Genomic DNA, 27,761 nt, shown 5'->3' on the forward strand with positions numbered 1-27,761 from the left:
ATGTCAATGTACGGCAAAAACCACTACAATGTTGTAAAGTAATTAGCCTCCAACTAATAAAAATAAATGGAAAAAAAAAAAGACGAAATGCAGGAAGTTTCTGTGTATTAGTGTTGTATCCTACCACTTCACTGAATTCACTGATGAACTCTAGTAGTACTCTCGCAGCGTATTTAGGCTTTTCTGTGTAATACCATCTCCTCTGCAAACAGTGACAGTTTTGTTTCCAACTTGTATTCCCTTTCTTTTTCTTCTCTGATTCTTATGGCTAGGTCTTCCAAAACTGTGTTGAATAAAAGTGGCAAGAGTGGGCATCCTTGTCTTGGTCCTGATCTTAGAGGAAATGCTTTCAGCTTTTCACTGTTGAGAATGATGTTATCTGTGTGTTTGTCATAAATGGCCTTTATTATGTTGAGGTAGGTTCCCTTTGTGCTCACTTTCTGGAGACTTTTTATCATAAATGAGTGTTGGATTTTGTCAGAAGCTTTTCCTTTGCATCTGTTGAGATGATCATCTGGTTTTTATTCTTTAGTTTGTTAATGTGGTATATTACACAGATTGATTTGTGAATATTGAAAAATCCTTGCATCCCTGGGATAAATCCTACTTGATCATTGTTGAATTCAGTTTGCTAGTATTTTGTTGAGAATTTTTATATCTGTTTTTATGAATGATACTGGCCCATATTTTTCTTCTCTGTGATATCTTTTTCTGGGTTTGGTATCAAGGTGATCTTGGCCTCTTAGAATGAGTTTGGGAGTTTTCCTTTCTCAGGCATATTTGGAAATATTTTCTGAAGGATAGATGTTAACACTTCTCTAAATGCTTGATATAATTCACCTGTGAGTCCATCTGTTCCTGGACTTTTGTTTGGGAGCTTTTGGTTTTTTTAATCACAGTTTTAGTGTCATTATTTGTTATTGGTCTGTACATAGTTTCTGTTTCTTCCTGGTTTAGTCTTGGAAGATTGTATCTTTCTAAGAATTTGTCCAATTCTTTTAGCTTGTGCGTTTTATTGGCAGACACCTGCTTATAGTACTCTCTGTGATCCTTTGTATTTTATGGTGTCTGTTACAACTTTTCATTTCTAATTTTATTGATTTGAGCCTTTTTCATTTTTTTCTTTTCTGGCTAAAGGTTTGTCAATTTTCTTTATCTTTTCAAAGAACCAGGTTTAGTTTTATTGATCTTTGCTATTATTTTCTTCATCCCTGTTTCATTTATTTCTGACCTGGTCTTTATGACTTCTTTCCTTCCACTTTTTTGTCTGTTTCCTGAAGTAAGACTGTCTTGCTCTAAACTTCCTTCTTTGAGCTGCTGTTGCTGTGTCCCGTAGGTTTTGGATTGTCGTTTTCATTTTCACTTGTTCCCAGGTTTTTTGCCTGTTCAAAATAAAATAAACTTGATATTGTACTTTTATTCCTCTGAATGTTTTAGTTTTCTTATTTAGTATTTAACAGTATGTCTTTGATTTACAGATATATGGAGTCTGGGAGTGATCCTTTTCATGTTGGTATGTGGGCAGCCACCCTTTCAAGAGGCCAATGACAGTGAAACATTGACCATGATCATGGATTGCAAATACACAGTACCATCCCACGTGTCTAAAGAGTGTAAAGAGTAAGTAAAACATAAAAAGTATATATGTATCTTTGTTCATTTTAACTTTTGAACCCAGTGTTTCTGCTATTGGTAGGAGTGTTTTGGGAGTTAACCCCAGAATGTGATTTGAAATTTAATGTTGGAGGACATGATGTATTAGTTTGTGTTTCAAATAAGCCAGTTTTCAAGAAACCCATTATATGCCTCCTCAGCCTCCAGGAGTGGTGGGTTAACTTTCGCTTGAAGAATTGCAGTAAGAACTACTTTCTGTTTTTGCTCCTGGAATTATTTAAAGCTCCAGAGAAGAGTTAGGGGATTTGCTTTCCTGAAATAGACTATCAACACACTATTTTTGGGTTTACAAGGCGTGCTTCATAATTTTATTCATGTACTCCTCCCCGCCGTTGACTGAAGAGCTCTGTTTGGTTCATGTGACTGTAGGAAGAGTACATGCAAGCTGATTATTTGGAATTTAAAGTGCTGTATATAGCACTGTGATGTATATAGTGATAAATTCATAATGAAATAAAAGAACTGTTGGAAGTTCAGTATTTCATTGATTTAAAGTTTTTAGTTTCTCCCATCATTTGATATGAAGGAAATCTGATAGTTTGAGGAATCTTCTCTGCAAGTGGATCCCTATCTTAGGCCATAGTTAAGAACTTAGAAATTCAAACTCTCGAGATTCAAATAGTAGTTTTTCAGTTTACTAATGATGTGAGAATGGTGGAACCTGCCTTACAGGGTTATTTTGGAAATGAATTAATGTATGTAAAGCTTGTAGCTCAGTCTTAGCACCCTCAGAATGAATATTGGTGGTGATTATCATCGTCATCATCCTTATGCCCTGTTATTATTCTCTATCCCGGAAGCAGGCTGCTGTCTGTGGGTGTATGTTGTGTGTGTGTGTTAGATGTTTGTATTTCAGGAGTATCTTCATAGCCCTTTCTGAAGAAAAAACAGAGTAACATTATGTTTATGTTGACATATATCATTCAGAAGAACAGATAAAATGTATATCTGATAAAGTGAGCACCTTTGTACCCAGTAGCCAGCTCAAGAAAAGGAACAATTCTAATATTTTAGAAGCCTCTTCTTGGCATCTCCTTCTCGGAGGGATTATCTTTAATTAATCATAGGACCATTCAGTTTCTCCTTTTTCCTGTGTCAGTTTTGCTAAGTTTTGTTTTTTAAAGGAACTTACCATTTTATCTAAATTATCAAATTTCTTGACCTCAAGTATTTATAACATTCTCTAATTATATTTTGAAAGCTGATTGATTAGTGGATTTGTTGTTCTTTTTTCATTCTAGTATTGATTTTTTCGCCTTCTTCTATTTTTGCTTTCTTTGTTTTTGTCTTGATCAGGCCTGCCTGAGGTTTGTTCATTTTACTGTTACCAAGAGCTGTCTTTTGTTTTTCTTGATTTACTGTTGTATTTTTTTTTTTGCTTGTTTTATGCTACTGACACTATTTTGTCTGTGTTATTTCCTGCTACCTACTTAATGCACTCGTTCATTTTTCCATTTTCTTATGTTGAATATTCCATAAATTTTTCTTTTCTAGTGTAGTGGTTAAGTACCATTTTACCTGCATCCGACTAGTTTTGATTTATAGTGTTTTGTTATTCAGTTCTGATTATTGTCTAGTTTCTATGTGTTTATTTAATCCATTACTTTTAGAATGGTGTTTTAAATTTCCAAATGTGGAAGGGTTTTACTAATCAGCTTTTTGTTATTCATTTCTAACTTAATTGCATTGTGATCCAAGGCTATAGTCTATATGGTACTAGTTTTTATTAACTTGGTAAGGCTTGCTTTTGGATTAGCATGGAGTCAGTTTTTGTAAATAATCCTTCTATTCTAGAAAAGAATGTACACTTTCTAATTGTTGGGTCAGACTTCTTTATTAATCCTTAAGACCAAGCTTGTTAATTATGCTGTTCAAAATTATTTAAATCCTTTCCTAGTTATTTGACTTAATCTACCACTTAATGAGATATTCTTCCACTATGTAGAATGCTATCATAGGCAAATAAAAAGAGTTATTACCCCCATCAATACAACATGACAGGTCAGCTTATTTTTTTGTATTTGGAAGTCTGTCAGTTTTTGCTTTTGGTGTTTTGGGGGGGAATATTATTAAATCCAAACAAGTTGAAAACTGTTGTGTCTTCCTGGTGAGTTGAACCTTTGTATCCCTGTCTATTCTAATAATGCTTTGGGCCTTAAAGTCAGTCTGTGTCATCTAGTTTTAGCTAATCACACCAGTCTTCTTTTGGTTAGCAGTCATGTGCTATATAGTTTTCTGTTCTTTAAATCTTTTATTGTCTTGTTTTTAGGTACATCGTTTTTTAGCAACTAGGAGCTAGAATTTTGATTAATACCATCTAACCATTTGAGCATTTTGTCTTTTAATTGGAGAGTTCATTCGATTTATTATTATTGTACTCACTGATAGATATAGATGTATTTGAAGTCTGCATTCTTAATTTCCCATCCTGTCTTTAAGTTCTTGCAGTGGAACTTGGTTTCCATTGCATTTTGTATTTTTCATTGGGATGTCAGGTTTCTTGTAAGTTCTTATAAGTTATAGTTCCGACACAAAGAATTTGTATTTGCTTTCCTCCTAGCTACCTAGGGGCATTTCCACCCTGAAACCTCTTAAAAGTAACCACACAGATTTAGTGTCATTAATTTGGACCACAAACTTGTGTGAGGACCAGCTTGTACCTAGAAGTTCTTAGAAGAAACTCCCCTCTTCCCCCTCTGCAGCAGTGTTGAGGCAGGCAGGTTTCCACCTTGACATCTTAGCAGGAGATGTGTTTCTCACTTCTCATTCCTCCCCACACAGAAGCTGGGTCCCAGTTCTTTGCTAGGTTCTAGTTGTACTTCTCACCTTCAGGAGGCTCTGCACAACCATTATATTCTGCGTATATTCTGTTTTCAGTTACTCAGTGCAGAAGCAGGAAAAATCAGAGCAAGGCCAGCTTTGTCATTAGCTCCTAAGAGTCTTACTTTGACTCTGCTTTTACTTGCTGAGTAGTTCGTCCATCTCTCCATCCTTCTATCTTTTCTTCCCGTCTTTCATCCCTCCTTCCTTCTTGCCAACACAACCCCCTAAAGGTAGATGACATTTTGGTTGCTTTCATCAGGATGGTCATTCATTCTTCTGGAAACAGAAGTTAGCTCAGCACCCTATTCTGTGTGTTGTAGCTGGTGGTGGTATCAGGTTCTGGTGTGCCACTTCCCCAGTTAACTCAGGGGCAGATGTTCATACCTAGTGTTAATTCTAGATGATAGGAAACTGCATTTGTGTGTTGGGCTTGTCTGGTGGTTACGATTTTTTATTCTGTGAATCTGACGACACCAAATCTCCTTCATTCCCATCAGCCCCACCATCAGCACTGGTGAACCTGATGAAATCGATGGTATAAGTTTAGGAAACAATTTTGAAAAATACAGTAGCTCACCATTACTCATCCCTGCCAGGACTTTGCTTTAACAATGGACTTACCTTCCTTTCCAGCCTGATCACACGAATGCTACAGAGAGATCCCAAGAGGAGGGCCTCTTTAGAAGAGATTGAAAACCATCCTTGGCTTCAAGGAGTGGACCCTTCTCCAGCCACGAAGTATAACATCCCGCTCGTGTCGTATAAAAACCTGTCGGAAGAGGAGCACAACAGCATCATCCAGCGCATGGTGCTCGGGGACATAGCGGACCGCGACGCCATTGTCGAGTACGTCGGCGCTCGCCAGTGCAGGGCCATGGGTTAGGGTTCTTGGGCTGGGCCCTTTTTAAAAACAAAAAAAAAAAAAGTTTGTCTTAAAATTTTGTTTATTTGTTTATTTTTGGCTATGCTGGGTCTTCGTTGCTGCGTGGGCTTTTCTCTAGTTGCAGACAGCGGGGGCTGCCCTCTGGTTGGGGTGCGCGGGCCTCTCAGAGCGGTGGCTTCCCTGTCGTGGCGCAGGCTCGAGGGCTCCTGGGCTCGGCAGTCGCGGTCCCCAGGCCCTGGAGCACAGGCTCAGTAGCTGTGGCGCGGGCCTTGCTGCGAGGCACGTGGGACCTCCGGGTCAGGGAAGGAGCCCGGGTCCCGTGCGCTGGCAGGCAGGTTCTTGACCACTGAGCCGCTGGGGAAGTCCTGGGCGCTCTGAGTGGGGCGGGGCCTGTGGACGAGGTGTAGTGGTTGGAGTTCCCAGTTGGCAGGGCTTACGTCACTTATCTCTAGAGTTCCTGGCCCCGGGCCCGGCTCATAGGTTTTGTTGTCTTTTGTTTTTATTTTTGTTCTAGTAGACAAGCACACCATTTCTCGTGGTGTCAGTGAGTCCTGTGGCCTTTCTCCCTGCTCACAGAGGTGAATCGGAGTAGACCGTTTTGTGTCCTGGTAGCGACACAGTCCATTGCTGGGTCCTCCTAACTCCTGGGTCTCCCTCTGGTCCCCACGGGGAAGCAGGGGCAGACCACAAGTTCTTCAAGTCAGGAGTCGGCCTGTCTGTAGTCACACATTTTCATAAGTAAGGGTGTCGAGGCCCACAGCCAAGGCCGTGTGTGTGCACGCTACCGGAGTCACTGTGAGAAGGACCATACGACTTAACGAAACTCAGATGTTACTGTCTGGCTTTTTAGAGCCTTTGCTACAGTAACCTGGAGCCCATGAGATGCACAAGTTAGTTATATTTTTTAAAAACCGAAGCCAGTTTTTTATAACCTGTGAAGTTTGAAATCAAGGATAATATAAAGATACAGTTGCTTTAACAATGATTCATTTCTCTAAGAGGTTCTGTCTGTAACAATATGAAGTGTTCTACAAGTCAGAAGTCATTTAACGATTGGATGAAACAGTTGAGGATGATAAATGAGGATATACTCTGGGGGATTCCCCTCAAGGGGGCCACTCTGGCCTGGCTGAGTGTTCTGACCCAGGTGTCTGACCGCCAGGAGGAGGAGGCTGCGGGCTGGACGTACCACTGCAGCGGGGCGGGCTGTCAGGCTCAGCTCCCCAGGTCTGGTCCTTGAGAAGGGTGGTGTCTTTATAAAGGACATGCATCTTTAGGGTATACGGCAAAGAAGAATTTATAAAAATAAACTCAGGCTCATAGTTTTGGTTTAAGTACAAACATCTGCAGGTTTCTGAGTGTGTGTTGAGTTTTCATAGATTGACCTGCGGTTACTGAAATGACCTAAACAAATGGAGAAGAGCAGGACACTTGCTCTTTTTGCCAAGGATACTCACCGTAGGAATGTGTAGAGGATGATTTTTCACTTTTGAGTGGATAAAAGGCTATTTGCATCTCCTTGAATTGGCTTGAGTCTTAAATAAAGACATGCAGTGGTGTCCTGTAGAACTGTTTGATTTATGTAAATTCAATTGTAAATCCAAAAGGAGAGATAATTTGAAGTCTCAGGTGTTCCCAGCAGTTCTCAGGCTAGTCTTGCCTGCTGCCCACATTATGAGCAGCTCCCCATTGCAGGGTGCTTCCCGAATTCAGAGACACATTTGTCAGTCCCCTTAACACAAGCCCGCAGCTTTATCTGGTGCTCGGTTGAGGAAACACTCTGAGAAGTCATTCTGGTCCTGGATTTCACCTCGCTGTCTGACTTCAGAATCTCTCACCCTGGCCCTGGTGGTTTTATGAGGAGGAGCCCCTGTGCCGTGTCCTGCCTGAGTGTTCACCGTGTAAGCTTGCTCACACAGAAGGGTCCCGAAGCATCGCGGTGTGTTTCTGGTCTTGTGGCTCCTCGGTAGCGCCCCCTCCAGGGTCCGTCCCACAGCAGGCCAGCTGCGGGAGGCGGGGGGTGCCCCGTGGGCATGTATGTGCCCAGCACAGTGCCGGCCAGACTGAGGACTCAGCACTACTTTTGAGGTGGATGTACAAATTTCATTTTATTCACAGATTTTATTCAAAGAAGAGGCTAATAACATGCTTTCAATAGATTAGTAATGCATTAGTGTCTGAAAATGCCAGTAAACACATAATGTAAAAGGAAAAGCGTTTTCTAATTTTTCTGACTGATACTCGTGTTTGAGTGCACATTCATATAACTCATTTCATAATTCTGTCGGAAGCAAGTAAGCCACTCTCATGAAAATAAACTGATACACATTAAATTTTTGGATAATGTATACATTCTTGGAAATTTCATTATCTTAAGCATCTAAAACTGACTTCCAACTCAGCTGCCATCAGCATTTTGGGTTTTTCCTACTAACTGACCATTTTTATGCGGTTGTTTCTTAGAATTTTAAGAATGATCTACTACCAGGTTTTGGTTTTTTCTTCCCCTCCTTTTTGTGGGGGTTCCCCGCCCCCCTTAATTTTAAAGAATTCCAGGTCATTGGATTTCATTTGCTTTTACTTAAAAAACAAAAACTCAGTTGTGCTGTGCGCAGACAGACCTGCTAATGCGGCTTATGTTCTCTCTCCCTTACTTCCTCAGGGCCCTGGAAACCAACAGGTACAATCACATCACAGCCACTTACTTCTTGCTTGCTGAAAGGATCCTGAGGGAAAAGCAAGAGAAAGAAATACAAACCAGATCTGCAAGCCCTAGCAATATCAAGGCCCAGTTTAGGTGAGAAAAAAATCTTCACTGATTTTAGTAAGTTAACGTTTTGAAATAGCCAACTTTTCCTCAGTGTTTCCTAACTCTGTGGGGTGAGGGGATAAAGAGCGGTGACAGCCTCGCCGAGAGGCCCGTGTGGGCTCTCCACGGGAGGGAGGGGCCGGGGTCCTTATCACCGGGGCCACCCTCCTCTCCTGGGCTCGCGGGGAGATGGGCTGTGCTGCTGGCCTGGCTGGGAAGACGTCTGTGCAGAAGCGGCCTCAAGCTAGGGTGTCTGTCGCTGTTTCTGTTAAACTCTTCCAGATCTGACATGTAGAGATGTGTCATTTTCTTTTTAAGTTTTATTCCAGGAACAAGGCTGGGTTTTCCCTCAGTATCTGGAATAATTTTAGAAAATCTGCAGGGCCTATCTGTGGCATGATGTTATCTCAGGATTGCAGGAATGTGACAGATCAGCTAGTTGATTTATTAGCTACTTCACCTTGGGAGTTCACCTAACCTCTGACTCGGCTTCCTCATCTGTGAAATGGGTGGAATAATGCTCTTTACTCCTTGAGGGTATCGTTGCGATAAACAAATTAATATATATGCGAGGTGGTTTGAACTGGGTCCTGTGTGTTTGCGGTCATTGTTGTGGCCGTTTCCCCACCATGTCATCTTTGGCAGAGCAGTGACCATGCACACATCTCCCCTGTGTTTTCCTTCCCTTCCTTTTCCAGCTTTTTCCTGCTGCTTCTCTCCCACTGCCTTCCTCCTCTTCTTTTTCTTGTACCATATTAGCTTTCCATTTAACCTCAAAACTTGGGAAGGCTTACAGAAGGGTTACTTTTGTCACCATTATGAAAATTTATTTAGAATTTATCTTTGTTCAGATAAAATAATGGAATTATAGTGGAATTAATAGTGATTCAAAAACAGAAGGATGCTCTTGATTCTTAGTAATTCTCTACTTGTACATCCAACTATATATGAACATATGTGTGTGTATATTTATAATAAATTACTGTTTAAAAGAAGAGTACCATTGGATTTTAAATTACTTGCAGTCAGCTTGCCACGGGTAGGTTGTTGCTTGGGGTGGCGCGACGGAGAAGAGACAAGAAAACATTCCCAGGTGACCAGAGACTAAATATTTAAAAGTTTAGTTTAACTGGAAGATGACTTTGGTAACTTCATTTATATCCTGGATGTTTTCTTGAGTAACGAAAACCAAAAGGACTGGGCCCCAGGGAAGGTGGGAACCCTTGCACATGGGACAAACCAGGAAAAGGTTGGTGAGTGGTTAGGGTCAGCCTAGTCCTGACCCGAGCCCTCCTGTGTGAAAGAGCAGAGTCACCGCAGACCTGACCGCCTGGCCTGGAGCCACCTCAGTGTTTGGGAGAAGGGAACATTTGGAATTGAACTGTTTTATTTTCAGTGGAACAGATCAGAACTCAATCTAAAGTTGATCAGACAGGTAAATTAATGAAACTGGCTTTACTTTATTATAGAAGTTACACAGCCAACAGCAGCTATAGAGAAGTACCAGAGCCTTCCATGCAGTTTTCTGTTACTCACCTGGGGACTAGGCAGTGGAGATGCTGTGGGGACCTGTCCTCCTCCTGGGTCCCCGGGCCCACTGGCACGGGTAGATGTCTGCTGACTTGCCTTGTCTTCATTGTCAAAATCCCAGACCCTAACTCACTTCCATTGCTGGGTGCGCCTTGGGGTCAGGGTGACCTGGATGCAGAAACGCGGCCTGAGACAGGAGACTGGTGTTAAGCAGCAGAGTTAGCGGTGGAGGGGGCAGTGGGTCCAGCCAGGGAGAGCCTGCCTGGAGAGGGTGCATTCTTTGTGTCCTGCCAGCGTGGGCTGGAAACACGTGCACTCGGTCAGTACGAGAGCCTTGAGAGGTCCTCCGGGAGCCAACCCTCTACGTGTGAACTGTGCTGTCAGTGCAGCTCGTTTACGGTTCTTGTTAGCAAACTTTCTTATCTCTTGTTAAGATAAGCTGTGATTTTCTCACAATGTCATGCTTATTTAGTCTAGCACAGCATTGGACCCAGATATGTTCTTAAAAGATGTGAGCTATTTAACCATCTGATTAACTCAGGTAAATGAGAAGTGGTGATGGAGTGGCTGGTTCAGCTGCAGGGCCCTCCCTCTTGTTTCTGGGTGGGCTCTGTTGTGGGGGAGAGAGAATCCCCTCCAGTCTTTGTCCTGCCCGCCTCGAGTGGCCTGGCTGCGGCTCTGGGAGGTCTGACGTGCCTCCCACCGCAGGGCCACCCCAGTGTTTGCCAGGGTGCATTTTGAGTGGTTGCTCTTTGAGGAATAGATCCCGAAAGGAATGTTGGGTGCAATTTCCCAGGGCCCAAGGCTCACCTGGAGTTGGCACAGTTGTGTCGTGAGGACAGAGGACTTGTCCAGAGATGCTGCTTGACCTCAAAAACATTGAACACTCGGCTTCTGTAGATTACCGAGCAATGGGCAGCGAACAGGCCCACTCCATCCTTGAGAGAGAGGAGGAAGCTTTGAGTTGGGGAACAGAGGTCTGCTGTAAACTCATGGGTTTTTTAAAGCTACAGGTTTGATTGGGTTTTATGTCTGGGATAACATAATTGGTGTGAAGTGCAAGTGTCAGTGTAGCTGTGGCTGTTTCAGTGTCTCCTGCTCCCCCGGGCAGAGAGGGCAGTTGAGAGTTCCAGATGTTTATTCAAAAGAAGCTAGAGATTTCACTTTCAAAAGTCTTCCTTGGGCTACCAAGCAGTGTTCTTACTACTTGGGTGACTCTGGATTGGGAGTAAAATCAAAGTTCAAACAACAGTAGATTTTGCTGTTCAGAACTCCTATGTGGTCATTAAAATATATATATACAGAGAGAGCAAGCTTATGGGGTGCATCGTTTAATTGGTAAAGAAGAGATTTATATGTGCCCAGTATTCACTGACTTTTCTCATCAGTAGTTTAAATCCATTAAACTATTTTTATTTTCTTACACACCAACTTTTCACACCACCCTGTAAAATCTGGAGGACTAGAAATTTCAGGTGAATTTATTAGTAATACTATACCTGCAGATTGTGATCTAAGACCAGAAGGAGCAAAACCTATGTTCAAGTTTGACTCTGGTGATAACTCCCTTGTACTTTTAAAAAGGCTTTTCTTGTGGTATAAAACATTTATATAGAAGAGATGTTTGCCCCCTTTTTGACAGCTGTGATGAAGTTTTCATTTGATCAATAAGCCAGAAACTGAACCACATGTGAGAACCACATTTACCCTTCCAGTGTCCTTGTGATGTTTACAGGATGTTGAATGGGTCTGCAGGGCTGCTCTTTCTTTCGTTGCTTTCGTTTTCTTTATGTCTGTGGCTTTCATCCCAGTGTTTTATATATATAAGGTACTTGAGTAAAGTCACATATTATTACATAGCTTTTCTTTTTCTCCCACTCTGTTACATAGGCAGTCCTGGCCAACCAAAATCGACGTGCCCCAGGACCTTGAGGATGACCTCACGGCCACTCCTTTGTCCCACGCAACTGTCCCTCAGTCTCCTGCTCGGGCCACCGACAGTGTCCTCAACGGGCACAGGAGCAAAGGGCTGTGTGACTCGGCCAAGAAGGAGGACCTCCCCGAGCTGGCGGGGCCCGCGCTGTCCTCGGGGCCCCCGGCCGGCCTGAAGGCCGCGGGCAGCGGGCGGAAGTGCCTCTTCCGGGTGGAGGAGGACGAGGAGGAGGACGAGGAGGACAAGAAGCCCATGTCCCTCTCCACCCAGGTGGTGCTGCGCCGCAAGCCGTCCGTGACCAACCGGCTGACGTCCCGCAAGAGCGCGCCGGTGCTCAACCAGATCTTCGAGGAGGGGGAGTCGGACGACGAGTTCGACATGGATGAGAACCTGCCGCCCAAGCTGAGCCGCCTCAAGATGAACATCGCCTCCCCGGGCACGGTGCACAAGCGCTACCACCGCCGGAAAAGTCAGGGCCGCGGCTCCAGCTGCAGCAGCTCGGAGACCAGCGACGACGACTCGGAGAGCCGCCGGCGGCTGGACAAGGACAGCGGCTTCACGTACTCCTGGCACCGCCGGGACAGCAGCGAGGGGCCCCCGGGCAGCGAGGGCGACGGTGGCGGCCAGAGCAAGCCGAGCCGCGGCGGCGGGGGCGCGGACAAGGCCAGCCCCAGCGAGCACAGCGCTGGCGGCGGCGGCCCCACGGGGGGCTCGGGTGGCGCCCCGGGCGGCACGTCGGGCAGCGCGCGCCGCTGCGCCGGGCCCGGCTCGTCCACGTCCACGCAGCTGGCCGCGCGCGGTGCCGGGGAGCTGGTGGAGAGCCTCAAACTCATGGGCCTCTGCCTCGGCTCGCAGCTGCACGGCAGCGCCAAGTACATTCTCGACCCGCAGAGCGGCCTGTCCTTCTCCAGCGTGAAGGTCCAGGAGAAGTCCGCCTGGAAGATGTGCATCGGCTCCGCCGGCGGCGCGGCGCCCGCCCCAGCCGGGGGCGGCATGAAGTTCTTCTCCGACCACGTGGTGGACACCACTGTGGAGTTGGACCGGATAAAGAGCAGGAACCTGAAAAACAACGTGCTCCAGCTACCTCTGTGCGAAAAGACCATCTCTGTGAACATCCAGCGGAACCCCAAGGAGGGGCTGCTGTGCGCCTCCAGCCAGGCCAGCTGCTGCCACGTCATCTGAGCCCGGCGCGCCTCCTGCTCGGAGCGGCCAAGACCGGCTCACTCCACTGGTCCCCTTTCGGTTTTAAAGACTCTCTTAAAGCGGGCAGTTATTTATTACTTTCTCGTTTGTTCGCCTGACGACGTGACAAATGCATGGTCTTTGTGCATGCTGCTAGACACTACTTTTCTTTTCCAGCCGAAAAGTCTCGTGTCATTTTTACATTTATAATTTTAATGTGGATGATCAGGATTAAATTAAAATGTATATTTGGAACCTAATAACCTTGGAGCACTTAGAAATTTGATGTTCTGCACTTAACTTAGAGAAAATGCTTTTCCTTGTGAAAAATCGAAATTCCCGCCCCAACCTTCAGTGACATGGAATCTCCGTGCTCTGAGGCACACTCTGGTGTCTGAGACAGAACCAAAGCAATAACCTTGTGACGCCGATAGGCCTGGGGCCCGCGAGTGTGGGGAGCCCGGCCTGCAGGCCCTGTGCAGAGCAGAGTGCAGCGAGCGTCTGCACTGACAACCGTAAAACCATGATTTCAGCATAACCCGCACCTGTTTGTCTTAAGCTATAGTGTGAAAACAGTTTGGGCTCTTAAAATTTAACTGAAAAAGATGTTCTTGTTTTGTAATAGGTGAGATAAAGTACATAGATTTATAAGGCCGCTTCCTCTGTAGTGGTCACAAGCAGACAATCTCATTTTGTAATGTGATAAAGTGAACTGAAGATGTCTTGACTTCTAGAGTGTGTGTCTGTCTAACAGAACAAAGGGATGCTTGGTGTAAATTCCCTTGAGGAGGGCATACCCCAGGCTTCCTGGACAACTGTGTAGGTAGAAGAAATGCTAGGGCCTAAATAACATGGAAGCAAAGGTGTTGGCAAAGTCAAAACCCCATTAAAAAAAAAAATTGGCATTTGATTTTTAGGACTTTGATAATTAGGTTGTCTGTTGTTACCATCCATTCTTTTATGTCCTTTAGCTCAAGTACCTATGAAAATTGGCTGATTAAAAAGTACACATAAAAGGTTAAATACACAAACGGCCAACAAAAATGCACAAAGCCTGCTTTGTTTTTTGTTTTTGTTTTTTGCTGGAAGTGTTTTTTACCTTACCTTCCTGCCAAAACAATAATCAAAGAACTCTTGCTTTAAAACTACTCCTGTACAAGACTACTCTTGACCAGATAATCATCTTTCGTGGCTTTTATCTTGTAGGACACAGTATCATTTTGGGAAGGGGCCAGATGCTACTTTTTCTTGCTGTGCCCAGAGGGTCTTAAAAGCAACGCTTAGTGACATTGGTTATAGGATGTGGCCGGTCCCTCTGGCTTTCTCACGCTCCCCAGCGTCCCGTCCTATCTGAATGACGGTCGTCTGGTCTGTAGAGTGGGCAGAGCCGCGAAGGACCGCATTCCATTGGTCACGGTTTCTCCAAGTGTACACCGACTCTGCTACTTTAGGATTCATGTATTTTACTCAGAACTCTGAATTTCACAGTATGCTTACTAACCTAAGTAAAGATGATACTCAAAATACCTATTTTACTTTCTAGACCTAGACTAGATAACATTTAAGCTACAGCTCTAGTTCATTGTGATATTTATAATTGAAAGCTATGAGAATAGACGTGTGGGTGAAGCCATAGAACATATTTGCTTGAAATTTCTTGAGCAGGGATCTTACAAAGGGCCAGAAATAAGATGTGTGGTTCACATAGATAGTGAGCGTAACATCTGTATTAAACGTAGGAAAGAAGTTTATAAAGGGCATTGGCAATAAACTCTTTGTTGCAGCTGTTTTCCAAGTAATGTAAATACTTTTTCCTGTGATTATGTATAGCCTTGGAATGGCACCTTTTAACTAACCCATATGTGTTTGGTTTTCAATCGTTTTTTATATTCAGATGTATATATGGTGCTCACTTTTAGGATCAGCAGTGTTGACCATTTATGCTGCATAGCTGTATCATAGCCTTATTAGTCGTGTGTGGTTGGTTGACCCTCTGGGTAGACAGATGTTAGTCTGAGTGGCGTCTTACTCCTTTGTTCATCAGTGAATGATTGTGCATGTGTTGTATGTCATAGTATGTTGTCACATAAAAGGGAGGGAGCAAATAACCATTAAGATAATATTGGACCAAACGACTTACTTGCTCTAAACAGTTTCTTGTGCCCCTTAACCTGTCTTCAGAAGTTAGAGTTACAGTAGTGTGTAAATTAAATATTGTGGAAAAACAATTAGTCTTGTATTTTTCTGTATGTGTGTGTATATATATATATACATTATATATATATATATATAAAATTATGTACTTCTGGCAATTCTATCTGTATTTAAAGTTGTGACAATCTTGACACCGATATTAAGAATAGCCGTGAGACTGAATCAAACTAAAGATGTCCCTTCCAAGTTAGGATCGATGTGTGTTAAGAGGGTACAGAATGATCAGCTGATTTTGGCTGGTTGCTTCCACTGCTGGTTGATTTTCCTCATTGTATAAACATTGACAGGTATGTGACAAATGGGAAAAAAAAAAAGTCCAAATAATAAAGTGGCATATTGGTGTTCAGCAATATAAACTGTGTCCCATGTTCTGTTTCTTCTCATGAACACAGCTGGGTGTAGTCCTGGCCTGGGTTAGACCGACGTTCTACATGCTATGTGCGTGCCTGCTTCGCCAGATGTGACTGAAAAAATGCAATCGCGACTGTTCTCACTTTAAACTCGGGACCACAAGTCTCAGGTGGGTGTCAGGACTGTCCGTTAATTAAACTGTATTTCCCCAATTATCTGCTTTCTTCACTCAACCAGTCACCATCCTCCCGATAAATAAACCAAAGCAGTTATAACTGCCCCAAGCTCCCATTTCTGTCTTCCTACCTTGCTGTGTATTCACGTGCCCTGTTCTATCCACTTGCCCTGCTCTTTTTTCTGGTGGTGTGATTCCAAGTCAGCCCCTTCTCTTGGCCTTGAAGACTTCACAGGTGTCAGGGAGACAGACCCGAGGACCTTGTCATTCTTTTCTTCGCCTTGCACCATCAATCTTTGCTTTTCCATTGGATCATTCCTAACAGCAAACAAAACAAACATGATTTTATTCCCCTTTCTTAGAAGTGTTTCTGTTCTCTCTCTAGCCATTGTCGCCTTTTTCTCCTTCCTCCTCTTCTCTCTGAACCCTTCCAACGAGGCAGTGCTGCAGTCACCCCACCAAAACTGCTTTGCTCAAGGTCAGCAGTGATCTCTTCCCTCTGCTAAACCCAATAGTCAATTTTTAGAAACAGCTTTGAGATGTAATCCTCATACCACATAATCCACCTATTTACATTTTACAGTTCAGTATATTTTAGTAAATTCAGAGTTGGACAACCATAAACCCAAACAGAAACCTCGTACCCTTTAGTACATTCTCCCTTTATCTTCAACTTCTGCCCAGCCTCGGCCAGACAAACCCTGATACAGTGGTGAGTTCCAGTCCCACGTTAGCCTTTAATAAGGAATCGTCCTTGCAAACTTTGCATTGCTCAGGACCCGACTTCTCTCTTGCTGCTCTTCAATCCGTTAGCTCCGCAGTCTCCCATCTGCTAAACCTGGAATACCACAGGATTCAATTCTGGATCTTTTCTGTATCTACACACAGTCTCCTGATGATCCCATTCAGTCTTTGTGCTGACAGAAAGCCCAAAATATATTTAGCCCCCATATCTCACAGGAACGCCAGATTCCAACTACCCATTTGATTTCTCTCCTTAGATGCGTCTGAAAAGCAAGTCAATTTGTACAAGTCCCGAACGCCTTCCTAATCCCCCTCAAATCTTTACCCTCCTAATGCTGCCCATCTCATAAGACAACTTTGAATCTTCATTTGTTCTGCACAAGTCAAATATCTTGGTGTCAACACTCACTCTTTGATCCCAGCATCTAATCCATCAGCACATCTTATTCATCATTCAAATATTGACACCTCACTGCCTCCACTTTTAACATTATGGTCCATGACACCATCATTACTTGCCTCTTAAAGAGTTTCACCAATTTTGCCCTTGTCTCTTTTCTTCATTCAGCATTGTGAGTGATCCTTCTAAAAGCTAAGTCATGGCATGTTTTAAAAGGGGTTTAATTTCCAAACATTTGAGGATTTTCCACATAAGTTCCTGTTACTAATTTCTAGTTTAATTGTTTTAGTCAGAAATTGTCCTTTGTGCAACTTAAATTTTTTTTTATTTACTGAAATTCATTTTATGGCCCTTACCAATGGCCTGTCTTGGTGAATGCTTATGTGAGTACTTGAGAAGTGCCGCTGTTGATACAGTGTTGTGTATGTTCTGTACGTGTCAGTAATTTGGTTGATAATGGTATTCACGTCTTCTGTATCCTTACTGATTTTCTGCCCCATATAAATTACTGAGATAGGAGTGTTGACATCCAACTGCAGTTGTGGATTTGCCCATTTCTCCTTTTAATTCTATCAGTTTCATGTTACAAATTTTGAAACTCTGTTGTTAGAGTAAAGATTGTTAAGTCTTCATGAATTGATCCCTTTCATCATTAGGAAGTGTTCCTCTTTATCCCTAGTAAATAATTCTTTATCCTGGAGTCTGCTTTGTATGATAACGAGAAAGCCGTTCTCTTTTTTTCTTTTTTACTTACGGGAGTATATTTTATTTTTAGCTGTATATTATTTTTAGCTCTATATGTATCTTTATATTTAAAATGAGAATTTAGGGGTTTTTTGGGCAGTCTTTTTATAGAAAGCATGTAGCTGGGTCTTGCTTTTCTGTCCAGTCTGCAAGTCTTTGCCTTATATTTAAAGTAGAGGTCCCCAACCCCTGGGCCACAGATGGGTACCAGTCTGTGGTCCTTTAGGAAAAGGGCCACACCAGCAGGTGAGTGGTGAGCAAGCAAATGTATTTGCTGTATTTATAGCCTCTCCCCATCACTCACATTACCTCCTGAGCTCCTCCTCTTGTCAGATCAGTGGTGGCCTTAGATTCTTGTAGAAGTGTGAACTCTACTGTGAACTGCACACTCAGAGGATCTAGGTTGCGTGCTCCTTATGAGAATCATCATGAAACCATCCCCCCTCAGCCCCCTCACCAATCTTTGGGAAAATTGTCTTCCACGAAACTGGTCCTTGGTACCAGAAAGGTTGGGGACGACTGATTTATTCAGACCAGTTAGCTTTAGTGTAATTGTCAACATAGTTGAGTGTAAATCTATCTTCTAATTGTTTTCTACTTGACTCATATTTGTTTTTCTCTTATTTACCATCTTCTTTTGGTTTAACTAGCACTTTTTATTGGCTAATTGGCTATGCTTCTCTTCGTTTTTTAGTGGTTGCTGTTTGGGGGGGCAGTGTGTGTGTGTATGGTATACTGATTTTATACAAACATAATCTACCTTAATGCTCCTTATAGAATATAATGTTACAACTCTACACTTCAATTTTTTTCCTCTTCTTTTGTTGTCATTTTATTTTTATACTTGCACACATGAGTTTGTTTTAGGCAGTTTTCTTTTTAAGAGATGAAATGGGGGGAAAGTCTTTTATTACCAAAATCTTTGTTGATTCCATCACTCTTCATTTTCTTGTAAAAATCTGCATTTTGGTATTTTCCTTCTGCCTGTAGAACTTTAAATTTGTAATATTACAGGTCTGCTGACAATATATTCTGATAGCTTTTGCTTGTCTGAAAACGCATTTGTACTTCATTTGTGAAGGATATTTTCATTGGGTATAGAATTCTAGCTTTTTTATTGCAGTGCTAGTCACTATGAATTTCACTTTGTTGAATGCTGGATTTTGTACTCATGTAAAAAGTGCTGGATTTCATTTTGGCATGGGGTTATTTGCAGTTGTTCCAGTTTGGGTCTTGCTTTTAAAGTGTTAGGACAGATCCAGAGAGGTCTTTTAGGACTGACTTGCCCATGACGGAGGCACTGCCCTTGTAAGCAGTCCACCAAAGTCTTTCCACTCTGTCTGGGGCAGCAGGAGTTCTTCCCAGCTTCGCGTAAGTTCTCAGTGTCAGTCAGTCTCCTGCCTTCCTGGGGCTTCTTTCTCCAGCTTCAGGTAATTTTCTGCCTGAAAATGTGTATTGATCAGCACTCAGTCTTAGGCCACAGATTCTGATGCACAAGGCTTGCTCTTTGTGCCAGGGATATGCCAGACTTCAGGCCCCCTCTGCCCTGCAGTCCAGCAGGGATTGGGTCCCTCAGAGTTATGGGCCTGGCGAGGGGTAGTTGAGAAGGGGATGTGGGATCTGGTCTTTCTGGAGCTAATAGAAGCCAGGTGCATTGTGACTGCTGGGGAGTCACTTGTACCCCGGACATCTCTCTCTCAGCAGAGTGCCAAAGGTTGGCAAGTAAGAAGAGGAACAAACTGGAATCTTGGTCCTTGTGAGTTCATGATGCCCTTGGGGAAGAAACAGGGCTTCCAGTTAGCAGCAGACGCCCATCTGAGATGGTGACAGGTCCCAGGGTGCTGCTGGGAGGTGCTCCTGGGAGTTCCAGGAACGGGGGAGTCAGGGAGGGGGTGCGGGAGGCAGAGGGGAGGAGGGTGGGGAGTGCAGAAGCGGAGCTGGGCAGGATTCGAGCCCAGAGTTCCTGTGTGAGCCACGGGGGAGAGAACAACCCACTGTTCTTCTTGACTGCGTTATCCCTTCACAGGGACTCCAGAATTTGTGGATTGGGAGCCTGGAAGAATGGGGCATGGCTAGAAAGAGCGTTGCTGGGTGGAACAGCAGCATTAGGATGGGAAGAAGGCAGAGTCAGCGTCCCACTGTCACTCCGGGAACCCTGCTCAGAAGGGCCCTGTCTCGGTTTAATGCTCTCCTCTTAGTTTGTTGTCCTGAGATTCTTGAAACTTTTTAAGAGGGGCTGTGCGTTCATTTTGCCCTGGGCCCTGCAGGTTATGCACCAGGCTGAGGGGTTAGGTCTGTATTCTGCAGGTGTGAAGGAGGTGGTCTCAGCCGTGAGGATGGGAGGCTTTGGCGAGAGCAGAGGCCCAGAGAGAGCAGCCAAGGCTAGAGGCAGAAGCCTGGGGGCTGCCTCCCGTGTGGGGCTGAGAGGAAGCCTGAGGACGCCAGGAGTGGAGCCGCAGAGCGGGAGAGCAGCAGGCGAGCGCTGAGGCCGCGGCCAGGTGCTGGGGTGAGCGGGGCGAGCAGCAGGGCTGCCCGAGGCGGGGCAGAGCTGGCCGGGGAGGCAGTGTGTGGGCGTTACTCGGCGCGCCCCCAGAAAGGGAGGGGCAGGCCGGCCGTGGGGACATGTTCAGGAAGGCATGGGGTCTGCCCGTGGGCACAGCGCTGATCTCACCCCGGAGCCCGCCCCGGGGCACCTCCTGCTTGGGGAGAGATGAGACGGTGGTTGACCTCTGACCTTCCAGAAGGCTGGGCAAAGCCCTATTAAACCTGTGGGCTCTGGGGTCCACTGTGAACCACACTAGAGCTCCTACATGGCAGATTTCTGTGCATCTCATCACCTTTCTAATTCCTGAACTGTTCCAAATTCGGTGACACATCTGGTCCTGAGGGCAGCACGTTACCCTCGTGAAGAGAAGGATCTAGACGCAGGGGGAGACCTGGTCTCGCAGCGTGTCCTGGGGGTTCCAGCGGCTGAGGCTCCCCTGGGACCCGCCACCTGGGAACAGGCTGGGCTGAGGAGCGGGGTCTGGGCCCCAGGAAGCTTGTGGTGTGTTAAGCAGCACCTTGTTTTGGTCTCGTTCTGGGGCTGGAGGGGCAGCGGCCGCTGTCATTGGCTCTTCAGCCTCCCTTAGGGTGGAAGCCCTTGTTTTCTGTTTATGGCCAGACAGCTATGTAAAGGGCGGCGTGGATCTGTGTCTGCACCATGATTTTCCTGGTACTGAGCAAATGACAGTCTTCACACCCTGGGCTGGCCATGCCGGCCTGTGCCTGTGCCGGGGGTGGGGGTGCCGTGCCCCCCTGGAGCATCAGCAGACCGGACTTAGCTGGCTGTGCCTTCCCCGCGTCCTCCCACAGGAGGTGACGGGTAGTGGCAGGAGCCGTGTTCTCCTGTCCCTGGGGGAGTCCGCCAGCACCCAGGAAGGTCTGGAGAGGAGGCCACACGTACGTGGTCCTCGTGATCTGCGCTGCAGCTCAAGGAAAACCACCACCGTCCCTCTTCTTGGTCAGTTGACGGCTGAGGCTCACAGACCCCTGAGCAGGGAGCCCAGCGCCCCCTCCCTCCCGCAGGATGTGGCTCTGCCTCTCACCCGCCCAGTTAGCCAGGGGCTTCCCGAGGGGTCGTGGGGGGCGTGGGTCATCAGTGATGGAAAGCGAACTGGAAAGTCTCTTTGGTCAGAGAGTTCCAGGCCAAACTGCCAAAACCCCATTGCTCAGGCCTGGGTGGTGGCGCCAAGCGTCGCACTGATCAGGGTGCAGGTTCTCTTGCGGGGTCTGCAGCTACACGCTGCGGCCCAGCTGCTGCCGCTGGTCACACTGCCCCCCAGGTGCTGGCCTTGGCTGGGGCTCCTCCTGACTTGACACCCTCCCCCAGCGCCTACCTCTGCAGCCAGCAGAGACCACACACAGGCCTCTGGTTAGGCCGGGGGGAAGGCTGGCGCCCCGAGGCTGACGGAGAGGCCCGAGGACCCAGCCGCCCCCACGGAGGGGCCACGGCTTCCCTCCAGTCCCTGGTGGCCCCGGCTTCTGTCAGGCCCCTTCTCTTCAGGCCACCCTAGGGTGGGGCACGGGGACGGGGCCCGTGCTTGGGCCTGGCTGAGCAGCTCACAGCTCACCGTTGCTGTCCTTGCGGGGCTCGGAGTAAACCTGGGTGAGCGGCTGGAGCTCAGGGTCAGCATCGAGGAGAGAGCTGGGCTGTGCGCCGTCCTGGCCACGCCGCTGAGGTCGGGGAGGTCACCGAGGTCCCTGTGGCTCAGCTTCGTCTATAAAACAGGCGGGAGGAGAAACCGGAGCTTGGCGGGCATACCGAGGGCGGCAGGGGCTCCAGGCTGCCAGCCTCACGGGAGGGCTCGGCATGTCTAACCGTTTGCTTCTGGTTTCGTGCCTAAAACCAGAGGACACAGATTTGTTCTCAGGTCTTTGTTCTGGTTCTGAGCTGCTGGTGGGGAGTGAGGGAGTGTGGCCACCAGCGGGGAGGGAGCGGGCCACTACCTGCCCCCACCCCACCCAGGCCTGACCGTGGAGAGCAAGGCAGCGCCCATCGGTCGCTGTTGGCCCAGCCCCCGCCCGGGGCCCCAGCGGGTGTCGGCGGCAGAACTGAGCGTCCTGCTGGTGGCGTGAGAGGGAGCAGCTTGGCTGAGCGGTGAATCCGGCAGGGCCCACTGGCAGTGTATGGACTGGGGGAGTCTGGACCTCACGCCCGAGGGAGGCGGGTGGAGGGAGGCAGTCGGGGGAGGCTGTGGGCTCCACCTGGTCTCCAGGGGCCTCCGTGCAGCTGCGCCCGCCTCGCTTGGCTCAGACCCCCCCGGCAGGGAATGGACGGCGTCACCTCTGTCCGGGGCTCCTCCCTGGGGACCTGCCCACGCAGAACCGTCTGGTGACCTGGCTTGGGTCTGGAGACCCCAGGTCACCGTCGTGTGGATGAGGCCTCGCACGCCCTCTGAGAACCGAGGGGGCTGTGTGCCCGGGGGGCTCCGCACTCCATCCGCCTGCTCCCTGCTTGGTCCGGACACACTGCTGGGGTCTCCTCCCAGCACTGTTTCTTTATGGGTTCGGCTCCACCTCGGCGGGGGGGGGGGTCTTCTCTGTTTCAGGCAGGCGATGCCTCAGCTCCTGTCAGCCCTGTGGGAAAAGGCGGGCTAGGAGAAGCGGGAGGGGGCGCTCACCGTGGGTGTCGGGGAGGATGGGGGGCACGGGGGACGACCTGTGGGTCACCCCAGGGGCCGGAAGCAGCAGAGCCGGGCAGGGGGAGCACAAGGGTCCCAGGGCTAGCAGGGCGGGGGGCTGGGTCTGAGGCTGGCCTGGGGCTCATGGGGTGAGGCCAGGAGGAGGGGACGGGAGGGGGCCGAGCTGGGAGGAGACAGTGCTCGGGGGCGAGGGGTCGTCCGCGTCATGCACGTGAGCCTGGTGTGCTGCGGGACAGGGTCCCCCGGGTCTGTCTCGGGTCAGTTACGGTGACAAGACCATCACCTGTGAGGCACCGTGGTCTGTTCCAGCCCTGTTCCTGGGCGCCTGCCAGGAGCCGGACGCCACCCTCTCTGAGCACAGGACGCAGACAAGTTGCGGGGCCTGGCGGGCCCACACGGATCCGCTTCCTGCCAGCCCCATGGACACCACTGGAGCGGCTCCCACGCCCGTCCTCTCCGCAGCCCCGGAACGCGCCCCAGTGGAGGTAGGTCCTGTGCGTCCAGGCTGACCCCCGGGTCCCCTGTGCCCCGAGCAGGACTGCTTTAGTGCTGGCTGAGTGATGGGTTCTGCCAGGTCAGGCTGAGGAACGGCAGGGCAGGCTTCTGGGAAGGACAGTCACGTGCAGGGAGCCTGGGTCCACGCTGATGTGGGGCGGGGGGCGCCGCCAGGAGCCGCTGGGAGCCCGCAGGTGGGAGATGAGCCCATGGGGTCCACACCCCAAACCCACCGCCCCCCACCCGTGCTCATGTGACTGTCCCCAAAGCCCACTCTGGGGGAGATGGAGTTGGGTCCAAGGACCCACCTGAACTTTCTCCTTTCCCAGGAAACACGGGGCACCCTGGCTGGGACTGTGGGGCGGCTCTGGGGAGCTCAGGACTGGAGTGGAAGCTACCAGTCCCTGGTGTTCTGACCCGGGAGCGTGTTCTAGAAAGTATCCACCAGGGAGGACTTGTGCCGTGGAGGGGGCTGAGCCCAGGGTGGGCAGGGCAAGGCTGACCACGGGGGTCCACACTGGTAAAGGTGGGCTGGCAGGACCCCCAGAACAGCCACAAGGGGCAGACAGGAGAGTCAGGCTTCCAAAAACCCGTGTGAAGCGGGTCTGCTGCAGCCACCCCCATCTGGATGAGAAGGCGGGGATCGAGGGGCCGGGCCCCGGAAGGAGGGAGACTGGTTGAGACCGCCTACCCTCCCCGTCTTCCCCTGACCGGCGGCAGCGCCCAGCTTCCCAAAGGAAGGTCCCACTGGCCACGATGCCCGGCTCCGCAGGCCCCGTGGGGCAGGGCTGGCTGGGCCCTGGGGTGGTTTGAGCAGCCGTTGGTGGGAAAGGAAGCCAAGGCGGGCTGGGGGCCACTGCGCCTGTGAGGGCACTGCAGCCCCTCGGGCACCCCGCACCCCCACGCAGCTGTGTCCCAAGCACCCGGGGCTTCCGCAGGCTCTAGCAGGGGCCCAGCCTCCCCTCAGGGCCCCCCATTGCACGACCGGGTGCAGAGCAGGGGGGCTGCTCTGTCTACACACATGGAAGGAGACGTCAGACGTGCACGGGGCCTTTAATAGCTCGGTGGGCACTTTCTGTCGATGAAGGGTTTGTGAACTTATTGCAGGACAGAGCCAGGAGTGTGGAAACGCCGTCTCACTGGCGCCCGTTCTCCCAGCGGGGGCTCGGCTGGATGCCACCCCCATCGGCCAACAGTCACCCTGAGGATGGTGTGCGGAGCTGGTGGCTGGTCCATATGCGAGGCTGGGCCCTGGTGGCTCTGGAGCAAGGTCAGGCGGCCGGAGTGGGTGTGGGGCTCGGGCAGGAGCCTGAAGTGGGTCCACCCTCAGGACGCCTTCTCCTTCCCGCCTTCCCTGCATTCCTCTTTCAGGTTCTCGGCTGTGAGCTTCATCTGCTGTTGAGAGAACATGACATGGTGAGCCACGCGAGCCTGGGTGGAGGCCCTCAGGGTGCCCCCAGCGCACACTCTGTGGGAGACGCCTGGCGCTGCTCCTTCAGGTCCAGGGACGCACACTTGGAACTGAGGAGCCGGGACCACTGATGCGGCCCGAGGTGTCCTGCGAGTCCGGAGCCTGTTTCTGACCCAGAGGAGGGGGAAACGGTAGGTGTGGGTGGAATGTGTGTGTGCGCCCAGCTCAGCGGGGCTTTTACAGACACTGAAGTGAGAAGCAGCTGGCACCTCCTCCCCCCTGGACCTCCAGGAGAAGGCGGGGAACCACGGGCTGGGGGCTGGAGCCTGATGTGGGGCCAAGTCCGTGCTCTGCCCCTGCACACCGAGTGACCTCGGAAGTGTGACCGCTGAGCCTCGTGTCACACACGCTCCATGGGTGAGAGGTGCACACCCTGCAGGCTGATGCTGGGGTGACCGCCCCTGAAGCTCCTGGCCCAGAGCAGAGGCTCCAGAAGAGCGGACGTCTCACCAGCCCTCTGTCCCAACAGCTACATCCAGGAGCATCGGGGACACCCTGTGAAGGCTCAGAGGGACGTGTCCGAGGAAGGGGTCTGCACCCAGGACCACGGCCTGTGAGGAGGGAGCGTTCCGGCTCCAGTCCTGGGGCCCCACCCGGCCGCGGGGCCCGGACACCTCTGCTGTGGGTGCTGGAAACGTGAGCACAGCTCTGCACGGTTGACTGAATCAATTACGCCTTTGGAATCTGACTTCACACACACACACACACACACACAGATTTTTGATAATAGCTTATCTGAGCACAAACACGGCTGGGGCCTGGGTCCCCAGCTGCCCTCCTGGGAGCCCTGATGCCACACGTCTGGACACGACGCACACTCCCTCCGCTTTTGGGGAGGAGACCCCTCTGAAGACGGTAAGTCAGAGTCTGTGTCTCTTGCTCCGCTCTAAAGGCCCCCTTCACTCCAGACAGTCCTCATCTCTCTTGCCCTGGGTTTAGGAGACCTTTCAAATGTCTTTTCATGAGCGAGAAAAAGGGGTTGGGGAACAGAATTTGACGAGTAGCCATCAGAAATTAAAATCTAAACTGATGAGGATAAAATATTCCCAGGTTTCTCACAGAATCAAACAGCCAGGAGTCCTCCTCCATATGGGAAGGAAAATCATAATGTGGTGTTTTTTTTTTAAAGTCTTTATCGAGTTTGTTACAATACTGCTCCTGTTTCTATGTTATGGTTTTTTGGCCAAAAGACATGTGACCTTAGCTCCCTGACCAGGGATTGAACCTGCATGCCCTGTCCTGGAAGGCGAAGTCTTAACCACTGGACTGCCAGGGAAATCTCCACAATGGGTTTTAATGAAACGAGTTTTGATTGAAAGGCGCCTCTGAGGTTCCCCTCCAGGTGCAGACAGCAGCCCCTATCTGTGTGTGTGGCTGGGGATAAGCCCTCTCCCCTGAACAACCCTTCTGCAAGTGACCTAATTCTGGAGATGCCTTTTTCCAGCTCCTAGGCCTGGGAAGAGACTCTGAACCCACCGGGCTGGGTGACCCCCACCTGCAGTGCCTGCCCTGCTGAGGGCAGCTCCTGAAGGCAGGGTCCACACTGGACTGCGTGGCTGGATCAAGGGTAGGGATCTCAGCTGGGACCCTCCATCCCCTCGGCCCCTGGGTTGGGCCAGCCCTCCCCCGACCTGGCTCCCACCCCAGGTCCCGCAGGGCTCCATCTATCTCATGGGCTTTGTGATGCCCAAAGGCCACATTGCCCGTGGTGGGTGAGGAGCTGGGGCTCAGCCTGTCTCCCCCTTGTCTTCTACACCCCCAGCTGGATATGCTTGCTGAGCAGAGAGTAGGACCAGACCTTAAGACCCTAAAGACAAACCAAAGAGGAAACACACTGCCACAGCCCGCCTGCCCAAGGTGAAGCGTTAAACCGCATGAGAGGTCAGTGAGTGACGCGCCGGCCTTTCCTGCACAATCGGGGCAGGTCTCCACGGCTGCTGCCTGAGAGATGGGGTTGGAGGCCACGTGGCCTTGAGACGGCTCCCCCGGGTCACCCAGTTGCTCTCACTGCTCACAGGTCTGCATCCCCTCACAGTGTGCGGTCACGGAACTCCTAATGAAACTGCCCACATCCTCCTCGCCTTCCAGCGAAATGGGGGGCTTTAGCAGAACTAACTCTAGAAGCATAAAAGTTCTGATCTGAAGGAACCTTGATGATTACTTGGTGCTGTGGTCCCTGGACCTTGTTAAACGCATACTCGGTCCCTCCCTGAGATGATAAAATGCCATCATGATGGTTTGTAGAGGGAGCCAGGACTCTCTGAACTTTACCAGGCCCTCCAAGTTCCTCCATGGACAAACCCAGGCCTGGCAGTCTGATTTGTGGTCTGCCATCTTTTACCAGAAAGCAAACTGGGTCACTGGGCAGGTCCAGACCACAGTCCATGCTGAGAGTGCTGGGGTAGACCCCGCAGCTCAGCTGTTTGGTGAGGGCACTTCAGCTGCACTGCTGAAGAGGGTGGGAAGGAGCAACCTCATTCCCTTAAAAAAATAGATGGCTTCTTTGGGGATTCTTAGAATCAAAACCTTTAAAAATATAAGCAGGGTAATAATGCTGACTTCTTCCCCATTAAGAAGCATCAGAATGAAGAGCAAAACGAAAATTTCCTCAACTCACAAGTCATTAAAACACTCATGTTCCAAATTATTCTTTAAAAAGCACAGATTGATTTTTGGCATCATTATTAGCAATGATTATACAAGCAGACCTGTTACTGTGCTTCGCAGGTACTTTTTTTTTTTTAAACAAACTGAAGGTTTGTGGGCAGTCCTGTGTTGAATGAACACTTCTGTTGACGGCATTTCTTAAACAGCATTATTCTTTAAGGTTATGTACATTGTTTTTTTAAGACATACTGCAATTACACTTAATAGACTACACTACAGTGTAAACATTACTTTTATATACAGGAGAAAAAGAAAAATTCACAACTTGCTTTACTGCACTGGTCTGGAACCAAACCCGCCGTATCTCGGAGGTCTGCCCCTTAACAGGAACCGCCTCACTAAGCGTGTTGGCCAAATGTGTGGCTTCCCCTGAGACACGGTGAGTGACAGGACCCCTTTCCCTGCGGAGAAGTAGAGAAGTGCTGTCCGAGACCTGCACTGCTCTGCACGTCCGCAGACATGGCCTTCCCCTCCCAGACACGT

General features: G+C 48.8%; 2 protein-coding genes and 1 long non-coding RNA gene across 6 annotated transcripts in view; 2 read left to right on the forward strand and 1 right to left on the reverse strand.

The window, feature by feature from the left end:
• The window catches only part of SNRK (SNF related kinase), a 63,750-nt gene extending 50,786 nt beyond the window's left edge, over positions 1-12,964 (forward strand). For all 3 annotated transcript variants that reach the window (XM_061127908.1, XM_061127909.1, XM_061127907.1), the window contains 4 exons: positions 1,479-1,620; positions 5,131-5,343; positions 8,043-8,177; positions 11,610-12,964. In XM_061127908.1, the coding sequence (XP_060983891.1) occupies positions 1,479-1,620; positions 5,131-5,343; positions 8,043-8,177; positions 11,610-12,834 (1,715 nt within the window). In that variant the 3' untranslated portion in view covers positions 12,835-12,964. The remainder of the gene's footprint in view (positions 1-1,478; positions 1,621-5,130; positions 5,344-8,042; positions 8,178-11,609) is intronic.
• Positions 12,965-24,177: 11,213 nt separating this feature from the next.
• Positions 24,178-27,761, reverse strand: part of ANO10 (anoctamin 10) — a 203,607-nt gene continuing 200,023 nt past the window's right edge. For both annotated transcript variants that reach the window (XM_061127911.1, XM_061127910.1), the window contains one exon: positions 24,178-24,535. In XM_061127911.1, the coding sequence (XP_060983894.1) occupies positions 24,467-24,535 (69 nt within the window). In that variant the 3' untranslated portion in view covers positions 24,178-24,466. The remainder of the gene's footprint in view (positions 24,536-27,761) is intronic.
• Positions 24,550-26,493, forward strand: LOC133045675 (uncharacterized). Its single transcript, XR_009690308.1, has 4 exons — positions 24,550-24,742; positions 25,081-25,466; positions 26,056-26,178; positions 26,374-26,493. It is a non-coding gene; the product is annotated as an uncharacterized LOC133045675 (long non-coding RNA).

Source organism: Dama dama, chromosome 24 (genome assembly GCF_033118175.1).
Source record: "Dama dama isolate Ldn47 chromosome 24, ASM3311817v1, whole genome shotgun sequence".
In the NCBI taxonomy this organism is placed as follows: Eukaryota; Metazoa; Chordata; class Mammalia; order Artiodactyla; family Cervidae; genus Dama; species Dama dama.